Genomic DNA, 20713 nt, shown 5'->3' with positions numbered 1-20713 from the left:
AATGTTAAACTTCATGTTAACAGTTGATAAATTATTGATAAATCAATTATTTGATAAATTTTTAAAATGGTGTAAAAAGTTTTTTTTTGCACACAGAAATTTAAAGCCACCAGTTATTGAATTGCCTGTACCTCTATTGTACTTTACTTACATTTACATTTACATTTTTTTTTGTTTAAAAAATGACCTACAGCATTACTATTTATTGACAATGATTACAATTTGTGAACTTAGAAAAAAAAAGTCTGCTACACTAACAGTTTTTAAACTATATTTGAACTCGTCACTGACGAAAAAAAAAAGATCCCAACAATAACAAGGAGGGTATCCACCAAGTGCGGATAACCAACAAACATGTTTTTGTATGTGTATGCATGTTACCAGATTTAAACAAAATATTATATTTGACATTATGTAAACCAAATATATTTATAAAAATCAACTTACATAGAAAATTAATGATGCACATATATTTTTTTATGCTTTTATAGCCATTCAATAGAGTAAATAATCATATACAGTTTTTTAATTATTTTAATTTAGTTGCATTATTTATCCTGTCCAATATATTGACTAAAATGATTTTACAAAAAAATAAGTTTAAAAAAAAAAGGTTTAATTTACACATGATTTTAAACATGTAGTACAAGCAAGCAATAAGTTACCTAATTTTAGCCGACAAAAAAAATAAATTTGTATATTTACAAGTTTTATTTGCTTACATTTTCTCTCTTTCGTTAAATAAATAATCTCTCTCTTTCTTATATCATTCAGAACATTTAATGTCCTTTTAACTTCAACATCTTTGTAATATTTATCACCCACTAATACAAATTAATCAAAATCTATATTTAAATTCAGCAGTTCAATGTTTTCTCAATACAGCACTTAACCTTCTCTACAATAAAATCAAACATTTAATAACAACAAATTATACTCTTCCCTTCAATTCAAGATCTCTTTTTTTACATTAAAAAAATTATTTTAGCTAACTTGCGATAAATAATTAAAAAATTAAAACCATAACACATATAAATATATCTAAAAATCTTTTTGTTCATAAATTCATTGCAAAACTCTCTTTTAGCTGTTGCTTTTACTGTTAAGTTTGGTCTCGTATTTTATGTTATTTATGGTGACATTTACAGTAATTTAAAGCATGCAGTATATCTATACCAGTCTAATATAATTAATACTGACAATTTATTTAATATTCGTAATCCACAACGTGTTACTCGTAGCTCCTCTTCTGTTGGTACTCTTTTTGATATTCGTCGCTGCAGAACTGAATCTTCTTTTCAATCATATATCCCACGTGTTACCAGAATTTGGAATAACTTACCCAGTGAAATCCGCAACTTAAATATTTCTGTTAGTTCTTTTAAAACCAAATTACTTAATTATCTCAGTATTTATTTTTAAAATAATTTTGATATTGAAAATGTGTGTAGTTGGTCGCTTCCTTGTCGATGCTATTATTGTAGAACGTAATTTATTTATTTTTCTCGGTTCTGGTTTAGCACCTGTTTGGTCTTTCCGTGCCTCCAATTGTTTTGTCTTCTTTGTATGTATATGGCAGAAATTGAATAAATAAAAAAATAAATAAAATAAAATATACTAGCAAACTTGAGTAAAAGTTTGGCAAGAAAGTGTTCCAGTTTGCTAGTGTGGATGAAAAGCAGTTTTGAAAAGTAGACCGTGAACTAAACTAGTTTGTGTACTCAACCAATCAAATCAATCCTTGTAGTCATGTGATTCTGCTGAATAACAAACTGATGGACCATAGTTTCGCTGAATTTGCAAACAAAAGTTTTGTCAAGTTTCCTTGTGTAGACTAGGCTAGACTTGATTGGTTGGTTCAGTCTCACCAGTAAGTTTATCTTCACGCTAGCCTCTGACATCCTTCAAATCTTGTCTCAATGTCTAGATTTGTTCTCTTTTAGTCTAGACAATCCTCTGTGACTCCTTGAGCCTTCAACTCTGCTAAAATGTTTTGAAAGTAGTTTGGATCGGGGTATCCGTGTCCAGTGACGTTTGAACCAAACTCTGTCTTGTGATGAATCTCGTTCCAGACCACTGTATTTGATTGTCCAGTTGTTGCTGATGTCCCAATTGTGAAAATTAACCTCCGGTCCCATGCAACAATCAGAAGTTTTAAGATCTAAAAAAACAAAACAGATTGATAGATAGTAGGGTTATTATATCTTTCAGTATGAAGTAAGCTCTTCTATTGAGTTGCCTACTAGAAGGCCTACTTTAAGTAGTGGCTGTGATGTACTAGAAGGCCTACTAGTGGCTGTGATGTACTAGTACACCGGGGCAACCCCTACTCGTCTCGAAAGATGTTCTAGGTTCTTTAAAGTGCAAACAAGCATTTTGTGTACACTGGACCTACGGTTTATAGTCCTTATCCATGAAGACTTGTTCTACCACCAGAACTATGGAGCAAGTGAAGCTTGAACCATTGCCGATATTATGGCTACGTATTAAGGTTTCACTGTCTTAACCACTCTGCCACTCGCTCGCTCAAGCAGTATCATTTAAACTTTTAGATGTTCAGTTTCACACTAAAAACTTCAAATGTACCAATGAATGATCCACTACCATTACCTTTCGTCCCATTTCATTGTCCGGTAGATAACAGTGCCGGGGAAAATTGGCTGTGTATTTTTTACCTGGTTGCGGATGTTCTGGGCCCTATAAAAATAAAACAGAATATAGATATATAATAATACCTATTATATTACTGTATTTTATTTATAGATTGTGAAAAAGTATATTTAGTATTTTTTTTTTTTTTTTAAATTCAAGTTACCTGGGTTCCAGGAGGAATTTCATATATGATCCTGATTGTACTACAATCGTTAAAGCTTTGTAGTGAATGTGGTATCACATGGTAGTCCATATGGCCAGGAGGCTGGTTGCCATGCTTTACACCATATATGGTCTTGCAAGTTGGGCACTGTATACTGCCATCCTAGAAACCACAACAAACATGTAAATATATTTATCTTTACAATAATAATGTCATGATTTAAGCCTTTATATAAGGTATCTACTTGCATTGTTAGAAAACTTTTTATTTCACTACAACAGAGGCCATCTTCCTATTCTTAAACTCTGTCTACACTATCAAACTTTTGTGACTAAAAAAATGTGATGATGTGATATCACTACCATATTTGGGCACATCACACTTTTTTGTCAAACTAGTTTGATAGTGTATACAGAGCTTTACCCACCTCCCTCATTCCTGTATTCACAAACATTACCTTAGGTCCAGCTAGGTACATGGCTTGTAGACAGCTATTATGGAATATATGGCCACATTTCTTCAACTTCAACGCCTCATCTTCGTTGTCTTCCTGAAAATCTGAGCTCTCTTTTAGAGGACCAACGCATATAGGACAATTCTGAAACATACATAACAGTATAAAATATTATTCCCTGAGAGCAGAATAGATGGCCTTTTACCAACCAAAATTACAAAATGTAAATGTAACAGCTGTACCTCCATAGGAAGAGGGAATACGCCTCTAATACCAGACCAAAATTACAATGCAAAAGAACTATGTTATTACAGTACCCCCTAAATTGACATATTATGGTATTTTGCTTTTTACTTCCAGGTCGCTAGAAGTAGTAAGTGAATATACCAATTATACTTTACCTCATCTGGTGCCTCCTTCAATTTGGTTACATAATTCTTCACCACCTCATTGGGGCAATTTACTGTAAATAACAAAGAAGAAGCTTTATTTAAGCTATTATTAAGCTATTTAATAAGCTATTACTACTTTAGCTCTATAAAATTATTAGGGGTTGGGTAATTGAAGAGATCACATTGTAGACTATAAGAATTTAACCTAATTTGTATTTTAGACTAACACTAAGTAAACTTTACTACCTTTTAAAAATGACTTTCTTTTCCTTTTTTTGCTGGGCCTAATACCAGGTACAGGTTTTATACCACTTCTAGATGTATGTGGAGGGTTGAAGACTGGGACAGGTGTATGGTTGATGCGTATAGATGGTATAACAGGTGACATTAACATACTGGTAATGCCTGCAAAAATAAACACTATACTTCATAAATACTGTTTTTGACAGTGGATAGTTTAATATCCGAATATAATCCCTTCCTCAAATTCAGATTGATTAAGTCACTATGCTTGATCCAAATATAGTCCCACGGTCAACATTAGACTGTCATTTATGTTATACTGTATCCCCACATACTTTGGATAATTTGCTATGGCTAACCATGATACTGGGATAATTCCAATGGCCATCCCCTACTACACCATTCCCTGCCTTTTTATTCATTTAGCCTTTTTATTCATTTAGCCATAGTCATCGGGAAACAAAACATGAAATTGTAAATCAATATTCAGTCTCCAAAACCCAGAAAACGTGAATGAAGCAAATGGTGTTTACTCTTTTCTCCACTATTCAAATTTCATTGAATTCTGTACTGCATTATAGTGAATATGTATTCTTAAAGTTGATAATATTTCGTATAATTTATTAGAATAATACCTTGGGGCGTTTATTGTTCAAGAGGGTTTTTAGGAGTGCGTTTATTCGAAGGAGGCGTTTATTTGGTGGAGGGGTTTATTTTTAGGTGTAATATCAAATAAATACCCCAAAGATATGAAAAACTATGGCAACAATTAATATTGAGAAATGATAAAAAATACATGCTTGGTGAATTGTACAGTAGATCTATTTGCAGTAGAATTTTTATTAATGTGTATATAATGCATGTGGCGGGGCGTTTATTCCAAAAAAAAATAAATAAAGGCCCCAGGCATTTATTCAAAGGGGAGGTGTTTATTCGAAATGATGTTCTATGGGGAGGGGGGCTGCAGCGTTTATTCGAGGGAGGGAGGCGTTTATTCAAATCTAGGCGTTTATTTGAATAAATACAGTAAGCACATTCAAAAATAAATATTTATTATATGACGTACATGTCATGACGGGGCTAAGAAGAGGCCCAGCAGCATGTGCTGCTCTAGCAGTGATGGTGACTGGCATAGATTGAGACCTATAAGAAAAATGAAATGAAAAATGACAAGATTATGATAAACAATGGTTGTGATAGTGAATATGAATATCACTTGGTCAGATGTTTTGCCATACTGATATACAGTACAATAACATTAGATTATGGCAAAACATATGATTAACTAATAATCTAATTATCTTAGCTCGATCCTTATTTAATTGTAGTTAAACAATTATTGTCATATTGGCGCTGCTCTTTTGGGCTTTAATCTAACCCCAGCCATCAGCACAAGCCAGGTGGTCTAGTGGTATGACTGCCTGGCTAGTGATATGGAGGTGGTGGGTTCAAAACAATTTTTTTTGCACAGTATACAGCACAAAACATCAAGAGCAATTAACAAAGCTTCCTCTTTGATGCAAGGTGGAGATTAGTGTCAAAATTATTGTTTTTACAGTATTTACTAAATAATCAAATTTTTATTGAGCACGTCTGTTTCGATTTTACAGCTACTTTTAAGCCAGACATGAGTAATATAAATACTATATTATATTAAGAATTATTCAGAATCATAAATCAGTCTTTTTTTAGTACATGCCTATCAAGAACACCATTTCAATTGCATAGGTTATTATGTGAAACATTGATGGAATAAAGTCAAGCGTCTCAGTAAAATTTATTGCCTACATATTGAAAACTGTGTTTGATAATTTCACAGTAATTTGAATACTTCTGATATTGAAGTGAATATGGTTGACACAAAGCTGATATTAATGATGATTTATATCGTAATTAAAAATGTATAAACTTTAAATCAATTATAAGCTAGTTATGTTGCTGCGAATGTCACACCTCATTTCAGACACCACTCTGTACAGTCCAATTTTCATATTCACATCTCAGTACAGTGATTGTTAAAATGTATTGTAATTCAGAATTAAAGAAACAATTAGTTTTGTTGTATGGCACAAAAGATATCAGCAGTTTGTAGATAAAGTGGGATTTCATTCGTTAAAAAGTCTAATTTTTTTACAATTTTTAATTTGTTTGCTTCTGTTTTTGTCTTTACTCTTTCACCCAGAAGCTAAACAATTATACATTAATACACTATAGGCTTTGGCAATATGTGTATACTATATAAAATTTCAATATATAACATTTCTTAAAAATAAAAAATTTAGTTGTAATGCAGTTCCAATATCTGAAATTTTCATTCATCTCTAAGTAGGCATAAATTATTTAGCGCAATGCATCCATATTTTTTTTGTTACTTTAAAATTCAAACTGTCACATTGCAAAATATTAATATCATCAATTCTTTATAGTTTTATGAGGACACTCCAGGGAAAATTAATTCTTTTTTAAACGAATTACTAGAAACTGTGACGTTTTACATGATCAGCTGACGTAATTCCTTTCTTAAATCTATTAATGATCCCTAGTTGAAGAGGTCACTGACTGAATGATAAATGTATCTTGCATTTATTGCAAAGGGTAAAGTTTACACTTATAGATACAAAGATTGTTTTTACCTTGTTTATATTCAGCATACATAAAGTATGTCTACAAAGGAGTGTTTATCAAATTTTATAATATAAATTTTTTGGTTTTATTCTATATGATCTCACTGTGAAATATACTTTATAAAGAGATGAAAATTAATGGTCAGTTGAGTCATGAAAAAATTATTTCTCTGGTTAAATTAAATGGTGTTTTGAAAAAAAAGTTTGGGCAATGCATACAAGGACACATCCTATTAAGGGGACACTCCTATTATGTAAATATTGGATATAACTATATGAATTAATGAAAAATAGGTAAAAAAATCAAATGTTTTCCTCGTAGATCAAAAGCTTAATAATATTACTGTACCTGCTCATTCCACGTTTACTACCATTACGACTTGAAGCTACTTTGACCTTAGGTCGTGTACCTGAGGTCGACGGACCCTGTAACTGACCAATGCTATCGGTCTCCGATGCTTTCAAATCTGACCCACCCACAGCTCCTGGTTCACTCATAGATCTTGGCACCTTCTTGCTGTCATTACTGGGTTCTTGGACCTCTACTGGAATGTCATCCTGCTGACCAGTAGGTTCTGGTGATGACCATGCCAGAGTTTTGTGCACACCATGGACAGCAGCAACCGTCTGTTTAGACTTCCACTTTCTACTATGTTGAGTCTGTTCAACCGTTTGATCGTTTGAAACCTGCTCTATGGTTGCAACGTCCCCTGAATCTCCATCGCCATCATCGTCACTATCATCTGCTTTATTTTCGCATTCGGACAAATCTACCGCAGCGACACCACTACTGCTAACCTCAAAATGTTCATCTTGTATCGGGTATGGCGACGTGAGCGGTATACGACGGATTCTACGACGATATCCTGAATCGATGCGCGTCTGAATCATGTTCACTGTGTCTACAACATACGGAAGTGCGCATTTGGTCTTTGATAAATCTATTCTATAATTCTTACTGCAGTACTCTTCCTCAACTATACACATTGATTTAAGGTCATATGGCAGCCATTTCTGACTGCTGTCGTCAAACCACTGCCAGGTAACATTCTTGGCAGGAGCAGACTTTGGTGGAAATATACTTTGTCTTACTGTCCGAACAGTCCCTGAAAAAAACGTAGGAAGTTTATTATTATTATTTTGTATCTTATTTTTAGTAGACAGTTGTTGGAAATATGAATATGATAACACCTTTGATTTGCATGAATAGATTGTCTAATGGAAAACAGGCTTTATTGTACGACGACGATGACAAGTGAGATTAGACTATTATGGCATACTATTTTAAGCTCTGTCTACACTTACAAAAAAGTGTGATGTACCCAGTGATATACCCAAATATGGTACTGATATGATATCATCATGTCCATATATGATGATGTCATATCACTATCATTATGACATCATTATGTCCATTTTTTGTCACATAAAGTTTGATAGTGTAGACAGTCTGAGCTTAACTGACAATAATGAAATAGTAACAAATTACTGTATTTAAAAAATTCAATTCATATCAATTTTATTTCAAAAAAAGTACAAAAAAGTAATACAAATAGTTACATAAAGCGATTCGACTACAAAAAGGAAACATGTTTGCAACAATCAATGATTTCTATAATTAGCATTATTTTATATTAACTTATAATAATCGATCCTTTTTCCTTTTTAACTGAACAAATATTTGGCTATAGTTTGAATTAAAATGTGTGGCATTCACTCATTTCGTTTTTGGAACAGTTTACTATTATATAATATATATATAAATCCAAAGGCAAATTACTGAAAAAATGACAATGCTGTGGGTATCAGTGGCTGGATCTCAATGGATACAAAAAAAAAAGCGAAAAGCTAAATCAAAACGATAAAGTAAACAGCCAGAAAAGTTAGCAATATATATATACTGTAAACATTTCCTTTTCGCTTAAGTACTAGTACAAGCCTGGGTTGGCTACCAGCAACTTGTGCAGGTACTGGTACAATAACAATGTTGTAAAATAAGGAAGGAAATTGCTAAAGATAAAAATGTATTGTATCTTAACTACTACTTAACTACTGAAGAAATATTACACTTCCTTTTCATACAGTAACCTATAAGTTATGTAATGGACTGGCATGAAAGTAAATATATAAAAAAAATATAAATGTACCGTCTAAAAATGATAAATAAAACCTCATACAGTACATCCACCCAGGAGTGTCAATGTGAACTACTGGTTGAAATAATTTAATTTTTTTTTTTTATTTCACATTCAAGTTTAAACCAGATGAATACGTTCACGTTTTATTAACAAAATTTTCATTCACATTTTCAATAAAATAAATACATTTTTTTTAATTAATAAAAATGTGCACATTTCTGAGACAATAGAACATTGATGGACATGATCATGATGGAATACAAAAATGGAACAAACGCAGGAAAATAAAATATACAAAATCAACAGGGATCAATGGTAAAACAGAAGAGGTAGGTTTGGTACGATCTGATGCTAACTATGCTACAGTATGAAATGAAAAGTTAGTTTAGCAATGAACAAAATTAAATATTTAGATTTTTATTTTATTTATATGGTCAACTGGTTGTTTTGTAGACTTTTATCTGATGGTTAATATCGCTGTGATTCTGTAATTAAAGCATGAGAGAAATTAATTCCTCCATGATTAAAGGAATAAAGAATCATGAACAAAGGATACAATAAAAAATAATGATGATGGTAGGCCTTGATTTTTTGGAGAACAAAGGAATCGTTTCCTGTCCCACAAAATGACAACATGTTTTTATCATTAAAAACTGACCACACACGTATGTTTCTTTCTACACAATATATAAAAATACATGTGCCTATTGAAAATATAATTATTATCACTGTAAAAGTTCGGTTCCTAGTTAATGAGTTTATGCTACGTTTTTTATTCATTTTTAATTCATACAATTAGGCTAGGCTACATACCTGTATCGATTCGTTTTTGCTGTAGACTCGACAGATCGACTTCATAAGCAGAGAGAGCAGGCTCGATTTCCCCTAATTTTAATGCTTTCGTTGTACGAAATGATGTTTCTATTGCACTACAAACATGAGGATCATAAGCCTTCCAGTTATCATTTTCTGTTTGCCATTCCCAAACAATAACGTTAGCCATTTTTAGAAAATAATACTCTCATCATTCTCTTTCTGTCGTTGTTTTGTTGTTCTTCAACCCAGACTGTTTTTTCCAATGAACTTTGTTTTGATATAATTGACCTTTCAACTATAACCGCAAACCTAATGAACCGTGACTGATTGGAAAAGAAACCGAAGTTTACAAAAAGATAGATATTTTGGTGTAATTTCTATAAAATAACATTTAACAATGGTATAATAATTAATTTACATATATAAGAAGTGCTCTTCTGCTAGTATATTACAATAATTATTAGCAAATCAAGTAATTTAGGCCCCTAGCAACCGTCCTGACAGTAGTAAACTATAATTTTTCATTATGGGCTTTTTACCTAAGTATCTTAGTAATATCAATGGGCAAAATGATCTGTACTTTTAAATTTCAGTCATATCAAACTAAAACAGCACAATACCAAACTAGTTATCAATAGTTATATTATTTTAATTCTTAGTGGTGCAAATGTTACGAAATTAAGTTTGTTGAACAAAATGATGTCAGTGTTTATTTTACTATTGTGCGCATTAATAAAATGTTATAAGGCTACAATAACAAGTCAGGTGGTGAGAAGAGTGTCCTTCCTAGTGCCAAAATGTAGCACATTTTGTACATTTTTTAGTAATTAGAAACAAATAATATTATATATTTTTCAAGATGGATGATGTTAGATTCGAATGGATGCGTGATAGGGTAAATGATGCCTTAGATATCGATGATAATGAAGTATTTGAGGAACTCCTCAGCCGGGATGATGGCGAGTTTGAATTGCAACTTGCCAAGTTTCTGAATGAGACACCAGAAGAAGGAAGAGCTGCAGCAATATTTTACAAAACTATCAGAGAAGAAGAAATAGAAGTAGAAGAAGAAATTGGTTTGTATAACATCTTGTCTAAGAGAAAAAAAAATGATTGATAAATGTGTATTTAAATAATAGTGGTAGATAATGCCAGCAAAAGCAATGCCTGACTGTGTGTGTGTTTGTAAAATAAATGCATAAAAAGTTGGTGGGAATTTGAAGATCAAATTATTAATAAATAATTACAAATAAATAATAAAATTACTTTCAATTGGATTGGAAAAACAAAGGTCGAGTACACTGCAATTAATTAATTTAAATTATATTTTTTTTTTATTTGATTTTAAATGTTTCCATATTAATTCACTTTTTTAGAACCTTCAGAAATTGACATACCAGATGGAACTACTGTAGATGGGGATGATGCAGAAACGGCAGGGGGTTCTACACCAGCTCTTGAGGGCGCTGAAATTCCAGCACCAGAAACATCAGACACTCCAGCTGATGAAAAAGGCAAAAGTATGTCACATTCACCAAAGAAATGCAATCATATTATAATCCCACCTAATTTTTTTCCAAATTCTATAGGGTCTACTACTGTATAATAATCCCTTGCTGCTACAGATACTCATATATGATAATAATGTTCCCCATCAAGATTGACACTACAGTTTAAATATCTACAGACACCCCTTGATCAACAGTTCACAAAGCATTTTTGGAAAAAAAAAGTCATATAAACAATTGTATCCACTTTATACCATGATTGAAAGATAGTTTATAGTGATAAACAGCAATAAATACCCAACCAAGGCAGAAGCTGACAAGTTTCATCATAAACCAGACATTGTTTAATATATCAAACCATTTTTTCATTAGAAAAAAAGAAGAAGAAAAAGAAAGGTGCTAAAGCAGAAGAAGCCAAGGCAGAAGAAGCTGAGCCAGAAAAAGCTGATGAATCTAGACCAGTTACCAGCAACGATCAACCAGCTATCACCGGGGAAGAGGATGCTGATGGTGTGTTTTCTGAACCAGTTGAGAAAGTTCCTCAAATGGTTAGTAACATGAGCCGAGTAGCTTCAATTTATTTGATTTTGACCAGTTCAAGTCCATCAAAATGTCATAAATAGTCATCTTGTTTTAATTATTGTGTTCAACTATCCTAAAACCAGACACATCATTGCTTTCTCAAAATGGTGTTAGAAATGAAAGAAAGAATTTGGGACCTTAAGAATTTGCTGGTTTTAATAAAGTTGATATATGTACTAAACAAGTTTCTTTCAACCTTCAGAGAATTGTAAAAAAGATGTTTTACCGCACACTGTTGCATCTTTCTCATGGCCATGTTCCTGATGCTGCAACCGAGCAGGAGTCTGTTTACTTCCTACGCAATACTCCAGGTATGGTAGAGCTACCTGCCACTATCAGTGAAGCCAGCGAAATGCTGCCCATGTTCTTCGAAATTGGTGTCCTCAATGGAAACTCGCTTGTGATGATGGAACAAATTATTAGCCAGGTGATATTTCTAATTTTGACACTAATTTGTGTATGTTTTATATTCAGAAGAAAAAATAAAATATGGAACTCTTTCTGAGTATCATGTACTCATGTTGTATTTATACTGCAGGTAGAAATAAAAGAACTAGAATAATGCATTAACGTAAGTGAATTGACCAATCACAAGCGATGGATTATTCGAACTGTCGCTTGTCATAGGTTAACACGCTTGCGTTGCGTTACGTCCTTTTTACATTATATTTTTTCTTTTAGGTATATATTCCACTTCTGTCGTTCAATTCGCACAAACAAAATGAAGCTCCAACAACTGCAGAACAACAGGCTGCACTTTCTTCTGCCTCAAATAACGATTCCGAGTCCGAATCCAGCGACCTTCCAAAGCAGATGAATGTTCTTGAATCTCACCAACGAGCACTTCTGAGAGATGAATTCCTGATTAATATGCAGAAGTTTGCAACTCACATATCACGTACAATTCAACAGATAGATGGTGAAGTTCGATTAGATATACCAGATCTACCTATAGAGGGCGATGCTAATGAACTTGTTAAAAATGATGACCTGGTTGCACAGGTGCAGAACACAGCTGTTAAGTGGAATAAACAGATTTCAGCAGCTCTTGAAGTTCAGCAGAAGAAGACACCACAAGGAAATGGACCTCTAGCTGAAATTGATTTCTGGAGAGAAAGGAATGCTGGTCTCAGTGCTCTGTCAGAACAGCTTAAGCTCGGACCTGTAAAAAAAATGCTTGAAATTTTACAGATTAAAGACACTCAAGGTGAAAACCATGTCCTGCAGACCTTTGAAGGTCATCGATCAGATCTCAATAAATACTACGTGGAAGCAAAAGATAACGTACGGTTCCTGAGCACTTTAGAAAGACATTTCAAGAACATCACACATGGGGCTGGATTTCAGATTGTTCTTGACACAATTCCACCAATGATGAATGCGTTGCGGATGGTCTGGATCATCTCAAGGCATTACAATCGGGACGAGAGGATGATACCACTGATGGAGCGAATTGCTTGGGAGTTGGCTGAGAGAGTTGCCAAAGTTATCAATATTAGAACCATTTTCAAGTAAGTTCATGATAATACAATGAGAAACCAATTTGTTCCAGGGCACCCTTCTGGCCAATCAGTACTGTATTTTTTTTTTTAAGAATGATCATAGAAATAATGAAATACAGTAAATAAAACCTCTAATAAGGGGACCCAAAAAAAGGAGTGAATATGGGTTTTTCTGTAGTGTTAAATTTATATTCTACCTTTAGTGTCTTGACATAATAGGGATGTCTCAATTGAGGGTTTTACTGAAGTAATTTTTTTAATGTTATAATAGAGAGACACCTATACAAATTAAAGCCAAAACCTTTGAAGCTAAGAAAACCTTAGAGTTGTGGAAACAGTCCTACTTTGAAGTACGTCAGAAGATTGAAGCATCAGGACGAGACTCCAGATGGGAGTTTGATCGTAAGAGGCTGTTTGAAAGAACTGACTACATGGCTACAATATGTGAAGACATCTACAATGTTGCCCAAGTAGGTGTTGCCTTTATCTGAATTTTTTTCGATAATTTGTAGATCTCACTGTGCCTCTTTTTAAGATTACCTTCATCATACATTCATTTAAAGCACAGATGAATTACTCTGGTTTATTTTACACAGTGTAGTACTAAATGACGATTTGATTCTTTTATTTCCTGTTGAGCTATGCTTCGTTGATATTCACTTACATTATATTGGTTTTTAGGTGCTAGAAGAGTTTTACAACATTTTTGGCCCAGAATTGAAGTCTGTTACTGGAGACCCTAAACGAATTGAAGATGTCCTGAAAAGAGTTGATGGATTGGTTGAACCGCTTGAAGAAGTGAGTTGTTTTAGCATACAGTGATTTTTTCTTTATTTATTTATTCTTTATACTGGGTAGCCTCTTCAATCTAAGACTGTTTTCCCAGAGTCCCAGCATGTTGATTTCTTCCAATTTCAACGTAATTCCTATCTATTTCTTATTATTCATGTTATTTTGTCACAAAATCTCTATATTTAAGAATCTAATACTATCCTCTTTAGGTTAGCTTCAATCCTTTTAGTCTTGATGAACCAGGCAAGTGGCGTAAAGTGATGGACTGGTTCGACAAAGAGGTTGGCGCTATAGAAGATGAAGCCAAACATTTTATCAATGAGTCTTTCAAGACTCTACGCTCTGCAGAGGGCGCTTTTGATATGCTGCTCAACTTTCAACACATTCGATCAAGAGATGCAATCAACTCACAAATGATGAAGAAATTCAATGACATATTATTACAATATGGCAAAGAGGTAAAGTGGTTTCTGTGAGATTTTGCTAATCCTTAATTTTAAACTTGTATTGTTTGATAGAAATGATATACTCACTGGAGCCAAGTTACGAATCCTAGTACTGCTACTACTACTCTCTTCTTGATTGATCTTTGAATGTGTCAGCCCATGTCATTTCAAATATTATAGTGGGATAATAATATATTTTTTTATTTTTTAAGGTGGATATGGTCCATGCCCTGTTCAAAGAACATAATAACAATCCACCAGTCTCCAAGAATCAACCTCCAGTTGCTGGAGCTATAGCCTGGGAAAGGTCGTTGTTTTATCGTATCAAGCACACCATTATACGCTTTCAGTCAATGGAAGAGATGATGGCCAGTGAATATGGCAAAGCAGTGAGTATTGCTTTCTTATGTCTTATTATGATTAGATCTTAAAGCACTGTTCCCACAAGGACATACACAAATAATTTTACCAATCTTGACACAATGGATCATCCGAATTGTGTGTGAATGGTCAACTACTGTACACCCACACATTGCATCCAATAACAACCAAGCTTAAGCTAGAAGGGATTTTTGTAATTTAGTGATAGTTAATGTTCTTTTTCCTAATTGACATTCCTAGGCCAGAAGTAAATACCTTGGAGTTGCTAAGCAGATGAAAGAGTATGAGGACAAGAAGTATGAAGTGTGGCGAGAGCATGTGGAGAGCATCCTACCCGGCCTACTGAAGAGGAATCTTCTTGCAAAACCCTCAGAAACAGGACAGCGACTCCCGACAGCATCAGGAGAAGCCAATCATGAGAGTAACCAAGGTTTGCCCACTTTCTAACAATTTATTATTTAAGTTTTTTACTGATATTGGAGACATGCAGACAATTCAATTCAAAATTCTTTAATAATCCCACATGGGGCAATATAAATAAAAAGGTCTGGATTAAAATGATCTTACAAAATATTTCAATACACAGTACAATATAACAAGAGTCAAAGTTCAAGAATTTAAGAGTCGGATGGCCACTGGCAAAAACAAATTTCTTATCCGATTTGTTCTACATGCCGGGCATCGAAAGCGCCGCCCATGAGGCATGAGCTCGCAATCACTGAACAAGGCATGGTTAACATTTTTTAGAATAGCTCTACTTTTTTATAGAGTTTGCATGTCAAGAAAGAAGATAACCTACGAAGTTGACAACCTATTAATTTAGAACTTAAGTTAACAATTCTTAGTAGTGGGTTTCTCTCTTTGCCCCTAAGACTAAAAAACCAGCATATAAAGCAAGAAGTTATAATAAAGGAATTATAAAAAACCCTAGTAAGAATTACTTTATCGACATACCTCCAAATGTACAGGAATAGTTTTAAAGGTCATCTGTGCCACAGAAAAGTGGTCGCTCATTATTGTTGTACATGTAGACACAGTACAGTACAATAGAAAGATCCAGTTTAAATGGATTTTATTTATTTTTGTTTTACAGCATTAGAACTAAAATATGTTGTAGATTTTGCACCAGAACTGTCTGAAATTATCACTGAGACCAAACATCTTGAACACCTTGGATTTTCAATTCCAGAACTGCCTCGTAATGTCGCTCTACAGGTTAGATACAAAATGTCCTATTGCGTACAATAAAGTTCTTTATAGCTTTATAAAGGCCTTTCATCCAGAATGAGCTTTTAAATATTTGCCACTAGCTATTTGTTTTCTGTATTGTGCATGATACTCTGTATACAGTATTTTAAGCTTCGTTCCCACTAGAACGTAACGCAAGGACGTAAACGCAACGCAAGCGTTTTAACCAATGACAAGCGAAGTTATAGACAGTTAGCAATCACAAGCGAATAAGCCATCGCTTGTGATTGGTCAATTCACTTGCGTTGCGTTATGTCCTTGTGTTGCGTCGCTAGTGGAAACCACGCTTAATCTCAAAACAATTGCTGTATTTTAACATTTTCCAATCGTATTGCGTTGTCACTACTTTTTGGCAAGGGACATTGGATGCCCTGTACATAATATCTCATGATTATTTGTTTGACCAACCAACCAATTTAATGCGGCCAGTAAAAAAACTGAATATAGTAGTTTGTGATGGCAGTTTGTCGGACTGATTTAACATTTCTTAATTGTTTTTATTCTTATTATTAATTTGTATTCTCTTCTTTCTTGCAATCAGGATGATAAATACCTTAGATGGAATGATGGATTAAAACACATGCTTGATCGTTACCATGCCGTCATCGCATCTCTCAACAACGCAGAGACACAACTCTTAGAGGATCATATGAAAGACCTGAGGCGCACACTCAAACCAGGATACCGACGTCTCAATTGGAATTCACTCGGCATCTATGATTACATCGTTAAGTGCGGTCAGGCCATCGCAAAGTTTGAGTCTCTGGTTAACCAGATTCAGAAGAATGCTAAAGATATTGATACCAGATTAGATGTTATTTTAGAAGCTAACCTGTTCAGAGGACCACTGATGAAACCTGGTCAAACATTACCTGGTTGCAAGGTATAGAAGTCCTTAGAATTTTCAAATTACAATTACTAACAAAGAAAACAATTAAAGATTGTATATTCACATTGAACCCAGATTTTATTAAGTGATTGAAGAAGATAATCCTTTTCTTTCATCATACACACGTTTTGTACAGTGGGTTAATGTGAACCATACTATTTCTAAATACACACACCCAATTTGTTCATTCATATTTTTTCGGGTCTAACCAGAATCTGGACTTGCGATGAACATAACTTCAATTGGACAAACTTTGCAAATGCTAATTAAAAATGAAAATCAAAAATATGTTATGATTGATAAAATATTTTCTTTATTATTATTAAATAATTAAATTATTAAACATTTTTTTTTTACTTATTTTCATTTGACAGGAATACTTTGACCATGTTGAAAGAGATCGCAATCATGTTGTTGAGAATCTTGCAGTAAAATACCGTGCAATAGGCCCACTCCTAACCAAGATGGAAGGTCTTGTTGTCCACACAAACACTGGCAGGTCACCAAGGCTTCATGCTTATTATCGCTATTGGGAAAGGAGAGTGTATGATACCTTAACATCAGTAAGTCACTGTCCGTTCAGCTGAATGTGAAAAGCAACTGGCCACATTTACATAATGCCAAAGTTTAATATAATTGTCAGTTGAATTATCATGTGCAATGTTAAGTAAACGATTAGGGTTTGTAAACTAATAATTTTAAGTAAACTAATAAACAACAACAACAACAAGTATATTGATAGGCTAGAGATAGTCTGATCCGGGACTGAAAGTGCATACCAGCTAATTGTACAATGTACATTGCTGTTGGTTAATGTACTGTACCTATAACATATAAAGCTCTGTCTACACTATCAAACTGGATGTGACAAAAAATGTGCTCATATATGAACATGATGTCATATCACTTCCATATTTGGGCATATTACTACCTTATTTGGGCAAATCACATTTTTATTGTCAAACTCATTTGATAATGTAGACAAGGCTTAACATAGTGCCTTTGTTTAAAATTTTATCTGTTTTCACTAATTGTATGATTCATAAAATATATTGGTTGTTTATTTCTTTTAGCTTATCATGCGCAGTCTGAACGAATTCAATACAGCTGTCTCAAGTAACAACCTCATCTTCCAAATTGAGGCAATGCTGTCCGCTCCTGAGATTATCCTGACTCCAGCCGTCAATGAAATCTACAAGCTCAGCATGCAGTCTGTGCGTGATTGTGTAGATATGTAAGTTATTATTATTATTATTATGGGATGTCACCATGCTAACAAAAAATAACATCAAACTAAGTATTATTATTATCAAATACTCATTTAATGTAATTCTTGTACTCTTCATTTTACACGTTTTTGATAGATACAGTATATTTATTTGTACATGTTTATACAGGTCTTCAATGGTCCTTACATCATTTCGTTCAACTTCAGCTCTTTTAAATTGTCAGGATTTAAGTTATTGTTTTACACAGTTTTTTTTCTCAAGAAATTTATTTTTTTAATTGAATACACCTATTTTTGTAGATCCAAGAATTTCATACGTTGGATGAATGGTACCTGTATTGAAACGCCACCACAGATAGTTGATGGAGAAGATGAACCATTTGTGTTCAGCTTTAGCAGGGACATTGGAGTTGACCCTAACATTCTTGAGCTTGTTATGAACATCTCTAGCAACATGCAGAAGACACTAACTTCCATAAATAAATACCTCAGCAGGTATGATAAGAATTCTTCCTTCGATCTATCACAACAGGTGTTGAGATGGACCATTACACTGGTGTCTTCTTTTCCGAAAGATGCGCTTGGTTCTTTAGAGACAACAAATGTGCACAGTCATCTTGTTCTACCACTAGAACATTGGATGAGGAGATAGCCTTGAAACTGTGCTATTTTTATTGCTATGGTTTGCGGTATCCCTGCCTTAACCGCTCAACTACTGTTATTCCTTGCTCTTAAAAACAAAATTAGTGTTAAAAAAAACATTTACTTAACATTTTCCTGCAGGTTTCCTCTTATACTCACAAATACAGAGTTAACAGCTATTTTGTTTTCCAACTCAATTTGACTTTTTTTTTCCTCAAGGTGGAAGAGATATCGACCTCTATGGAAGCTTGAGAAAACCATAATGCTTGATAAATTTGCTCTGAAGAAACCGTCTTGTGTCCAGTATGATGAGAAACTGCAGTTCTATAACAACTTGGCCAAAGAGGTAGTTTGTCTTTAATTATTAAATATCTGTATACACACATAAACTGTGATGCTGGTAAATTGATGTGCTTCCCAACCTGAAATGAAAATGTGTCTTTCCCTACCTTCCCTTTTTTAAATACCAGTTGTGATGTTTTAAAACAGGTTAATGTTCAACTAATGATCAAGGACCAGGAGTGTATTCGGCTCAACATTGCTCCTCTTGCCAGTACCATTGAAGAACATGCTAAGAAGTGGGTTGAGTCTCTTGGAAAGCTGCTTAATGATTCTGCAAAAGAGGAGCTTTTTATTCTAAAGACAACACTTGAGGTAAATTTAACTATTATTTACACTTAATGCGGCAGACAGTCCATAAGTAATAGAGACCTCTGGGTATCTTTTGTAAAAAGCAAAAATGATGGTGATGTTGAAAAACTTTTTTATATTAGACTCTAGGTTCTGACCTAAAGAAGTCACCAGAAACCCTTGAAGACCTAAAGTTTGTCCTGAAGATCATCGCTGACATCAGGGACATGTCTCTGGAGGTCGAGCTTCGTATCACTGACATTATCGAGAGGTATCGTACGCTAGGAATGTATGACATTGCAGTCACTGAAGAAGAGACAGAGTTGTGCAACAGGATCATGCAGATGTGGCATGACCTTTTCTTGGAGTCAAAACATGTAGATGCTAGTCTGATAATTGTCAAGAGGAAGTTTACAGAGGTAAGTCACAGATCTTTAATTATCCAAGTGCACCAATCAAGTGTTTAAAACTGTACATAGGGAAACATTTAATTTCCAATATCTCACTCTGTAACTTGGATGTTTCCGATACTTTTCTATAGATTACACTCACCCAGATTGGAGGATTTGGGAAGGAACTGGCAAACTTCCAAGATAAGTTTAAGATGGAAGGACCTGGTGCTGTTGGCAATGATCTCGATAAAGGTATGGCGCATACACATCTTCACTCTCCTAAATGATATAAACTTGTTATGTTGCATTTTATGTATAGTTGGCAGGTCTGAGTGCCTGCTGTACTTGTATTCAATCTGAAAGTGGCTAAACTGAAGTATTTTGGTCACACTAGGTCTTGAGTTACTTGAAAAATATAAGAAAGAGGTGGCTGCCTATGATAGAGACAGACAGGAGTTGGCCAATGCTGAGAAGCTGTTTGATCTACCTATCACGTCATACACAGAACTGATGCAAGTTCAGAAAGAGATGAATGGATTAGATCAAATTTATACCATCTACAAGGAACAAAAGGTATGTTTTCATAATTATAGTTTCTCATTTTACCCATTATTGATTACTTTATTACTTAGTTACTTTGGTTGTTTGATACTTATTCCTCTTTAGAACCCCACTTGAGGTAATCAGTATTGCAAAATTAATACACAGGTCACTATTATTACTAAACACTTACTGTATTGTTATATTGATGTTACATGTCTATATGCTTTAGGCTGCTAGGGAAGAGTGGGCTCAGACCCTTTGGGCAAATCTGAATGTAGGTCACCTTGTTGAGGGTATCGATGGATTCATCAAGTCTCTCAAGAAGCTTCCTCGAGATGTCAAGAACACACCTACATCAAGGATGGTGGAAGGGCGTATGAAAGAGTTCAAAGACTCTATTCCGCTGTTTGTTGACTTGAAAAATGAAGCATTGAGAGAAAGGTAGGTG

General features: G+C 34.0%; 2 protein-coding genes across 2 annotated transcripts in view; one reads left to right on the top strand and one right to left on the bottom strand.

The window, feature by feature from the left end:
• Nucleotides 1–180: 180 nt before the first annotated feature.
• LOC140044695 (E3 ubiquitin-protein ligase DTX4-like) lies at nt 181–9717 on the bottom strand. The gene is made up of 9 exons (XM_072089321.1): nt 9480–9717; nt 6878–7634; nt 4971–5047; nt 3908–4066; nt 3671–3732; nt 3273–3413; nt 2816–2977; nt 2611–2697; nt 181–2161 (listed from the first exon to the last, which is right to left on the bottom strand). Exons 1-9 carry the CDS (start codon nt 9667–9669, stop codon nt 1940–1942), a joined length of 1857 nt encoding a protein of 618 aa, XP_071945422.1. The 5' UTR covers nt 9670–9717; the 3' UTR covers nt 181–1939.
• Nucleotides 9718–10272: 555 nt separating this feature from the next.
• The window catches only part of LOC140044694 (dynein axonemal heavy chain 10-like), a 33889-nt gene continuing 23448 nt past the window's right edge, over nt 10273–20713 (top strand). Inside the window, exons 1-21 of the mRNA XM_072089320.1 lie at nt 10273–10558; nt 10859–11002; nt 11363–11538; nt 11775–11999; nt 12254–13083; nt 13346–13544; nt 13756–13872; nt 14076–14324; nt 14525–14701; nt 14934–15123; nt 15787–15908; nt 16483–16824; nt 17205–17393; nt 17904–18064; nt 18359–18553; nt 18920–19046; nt 19190–19354; nt 19474–19749; nt 19872–19974; nt 20117–20295; nt 20495–20706. Of these exons, the coding sequence (XP_071945421.1) occupies nt 10342–10558; nt 10859–11002; nt 11363–11538; nt 11775–11999; nt 12254–13083; nt 13346–13544; nt 13756–13872; nt 14076–14324; nt 14525–14701; nt 14934–15123; nt 15787–15908; nt 16483–16824; nt 17205–17393; nt 17904–18064; nt 18359–18553; nt 18920–19046; nt 19190–19354; nt 19474–19749; nt 19872–19974; nt 20117–20295; nt 20495–20706 (4595 nt within the window). The 5' untranslated portion in view covers nt 10273–10341. The remainder of the gene's footprint in view (nt 10559–10858; nt 11003–11362; nt 11539–11774; nt 12000–12253; nt 13084–13345; nt 13545–13755; nt 13873–14075; nt 14325–14524; nt 14702–14933; nt 15124–15786; nt 15909–16482; nt 16825–17204; nt 17394–17903; nt 18065–18358; nt 18554–18919; nt 19047–19189; nt 19355–19473; nt 19750–19871; nt 19975–20116; nt 20296–20494; nt 20707–20713) is intronic.

The sequence above is a fragment of the Antedon mediterranea genome, chromosome 3 (assembly GCF_964355755.1).
Source record: "Antedon mediterranea chromosome 3, ecAntMedi1.1, whole genome shotgun sequence".
NCBI classification, from domain to species: Eukaryota; Metazoa; Echinodermata; class Crinoidea; order Comatulida; family Antedonidae; genus Antedon; species Antedon mediterranea.
The sequence above is the reverse complement of the archived record's forward strand: the minus strand, read 5'-3'. Positions and strand labels throughout refer to the sequence as shown.

What these genes read in the sequence shown, in the direction of transcription:
- LOC140044695 (XM_072089321.1), bottom strand. Translation starts at nt 9,669, where the DNA reads ATGGCTAACGTTATTGTTTGGGAATGGCAAACAGAAAATGATAACTGG. An exon ending in TGAAGGAGGCACCAGATGAG is followed by an intron (nt 3,414 to 3,670) that starts GTAAAGTATAAT and finishes TGTATGTTTCAG; the next exon opens with AATTGTCCTATATGCGTTGG. An exon ending in TGTACCTAGCTGGACCTAAG is followed by an intron (nt 2,978 to 3,272) that starts GTAATGTTTGTG and finishes TGTGGTTTCTAG; the next exon opens with GATGGCAGTATACAGTGCCC.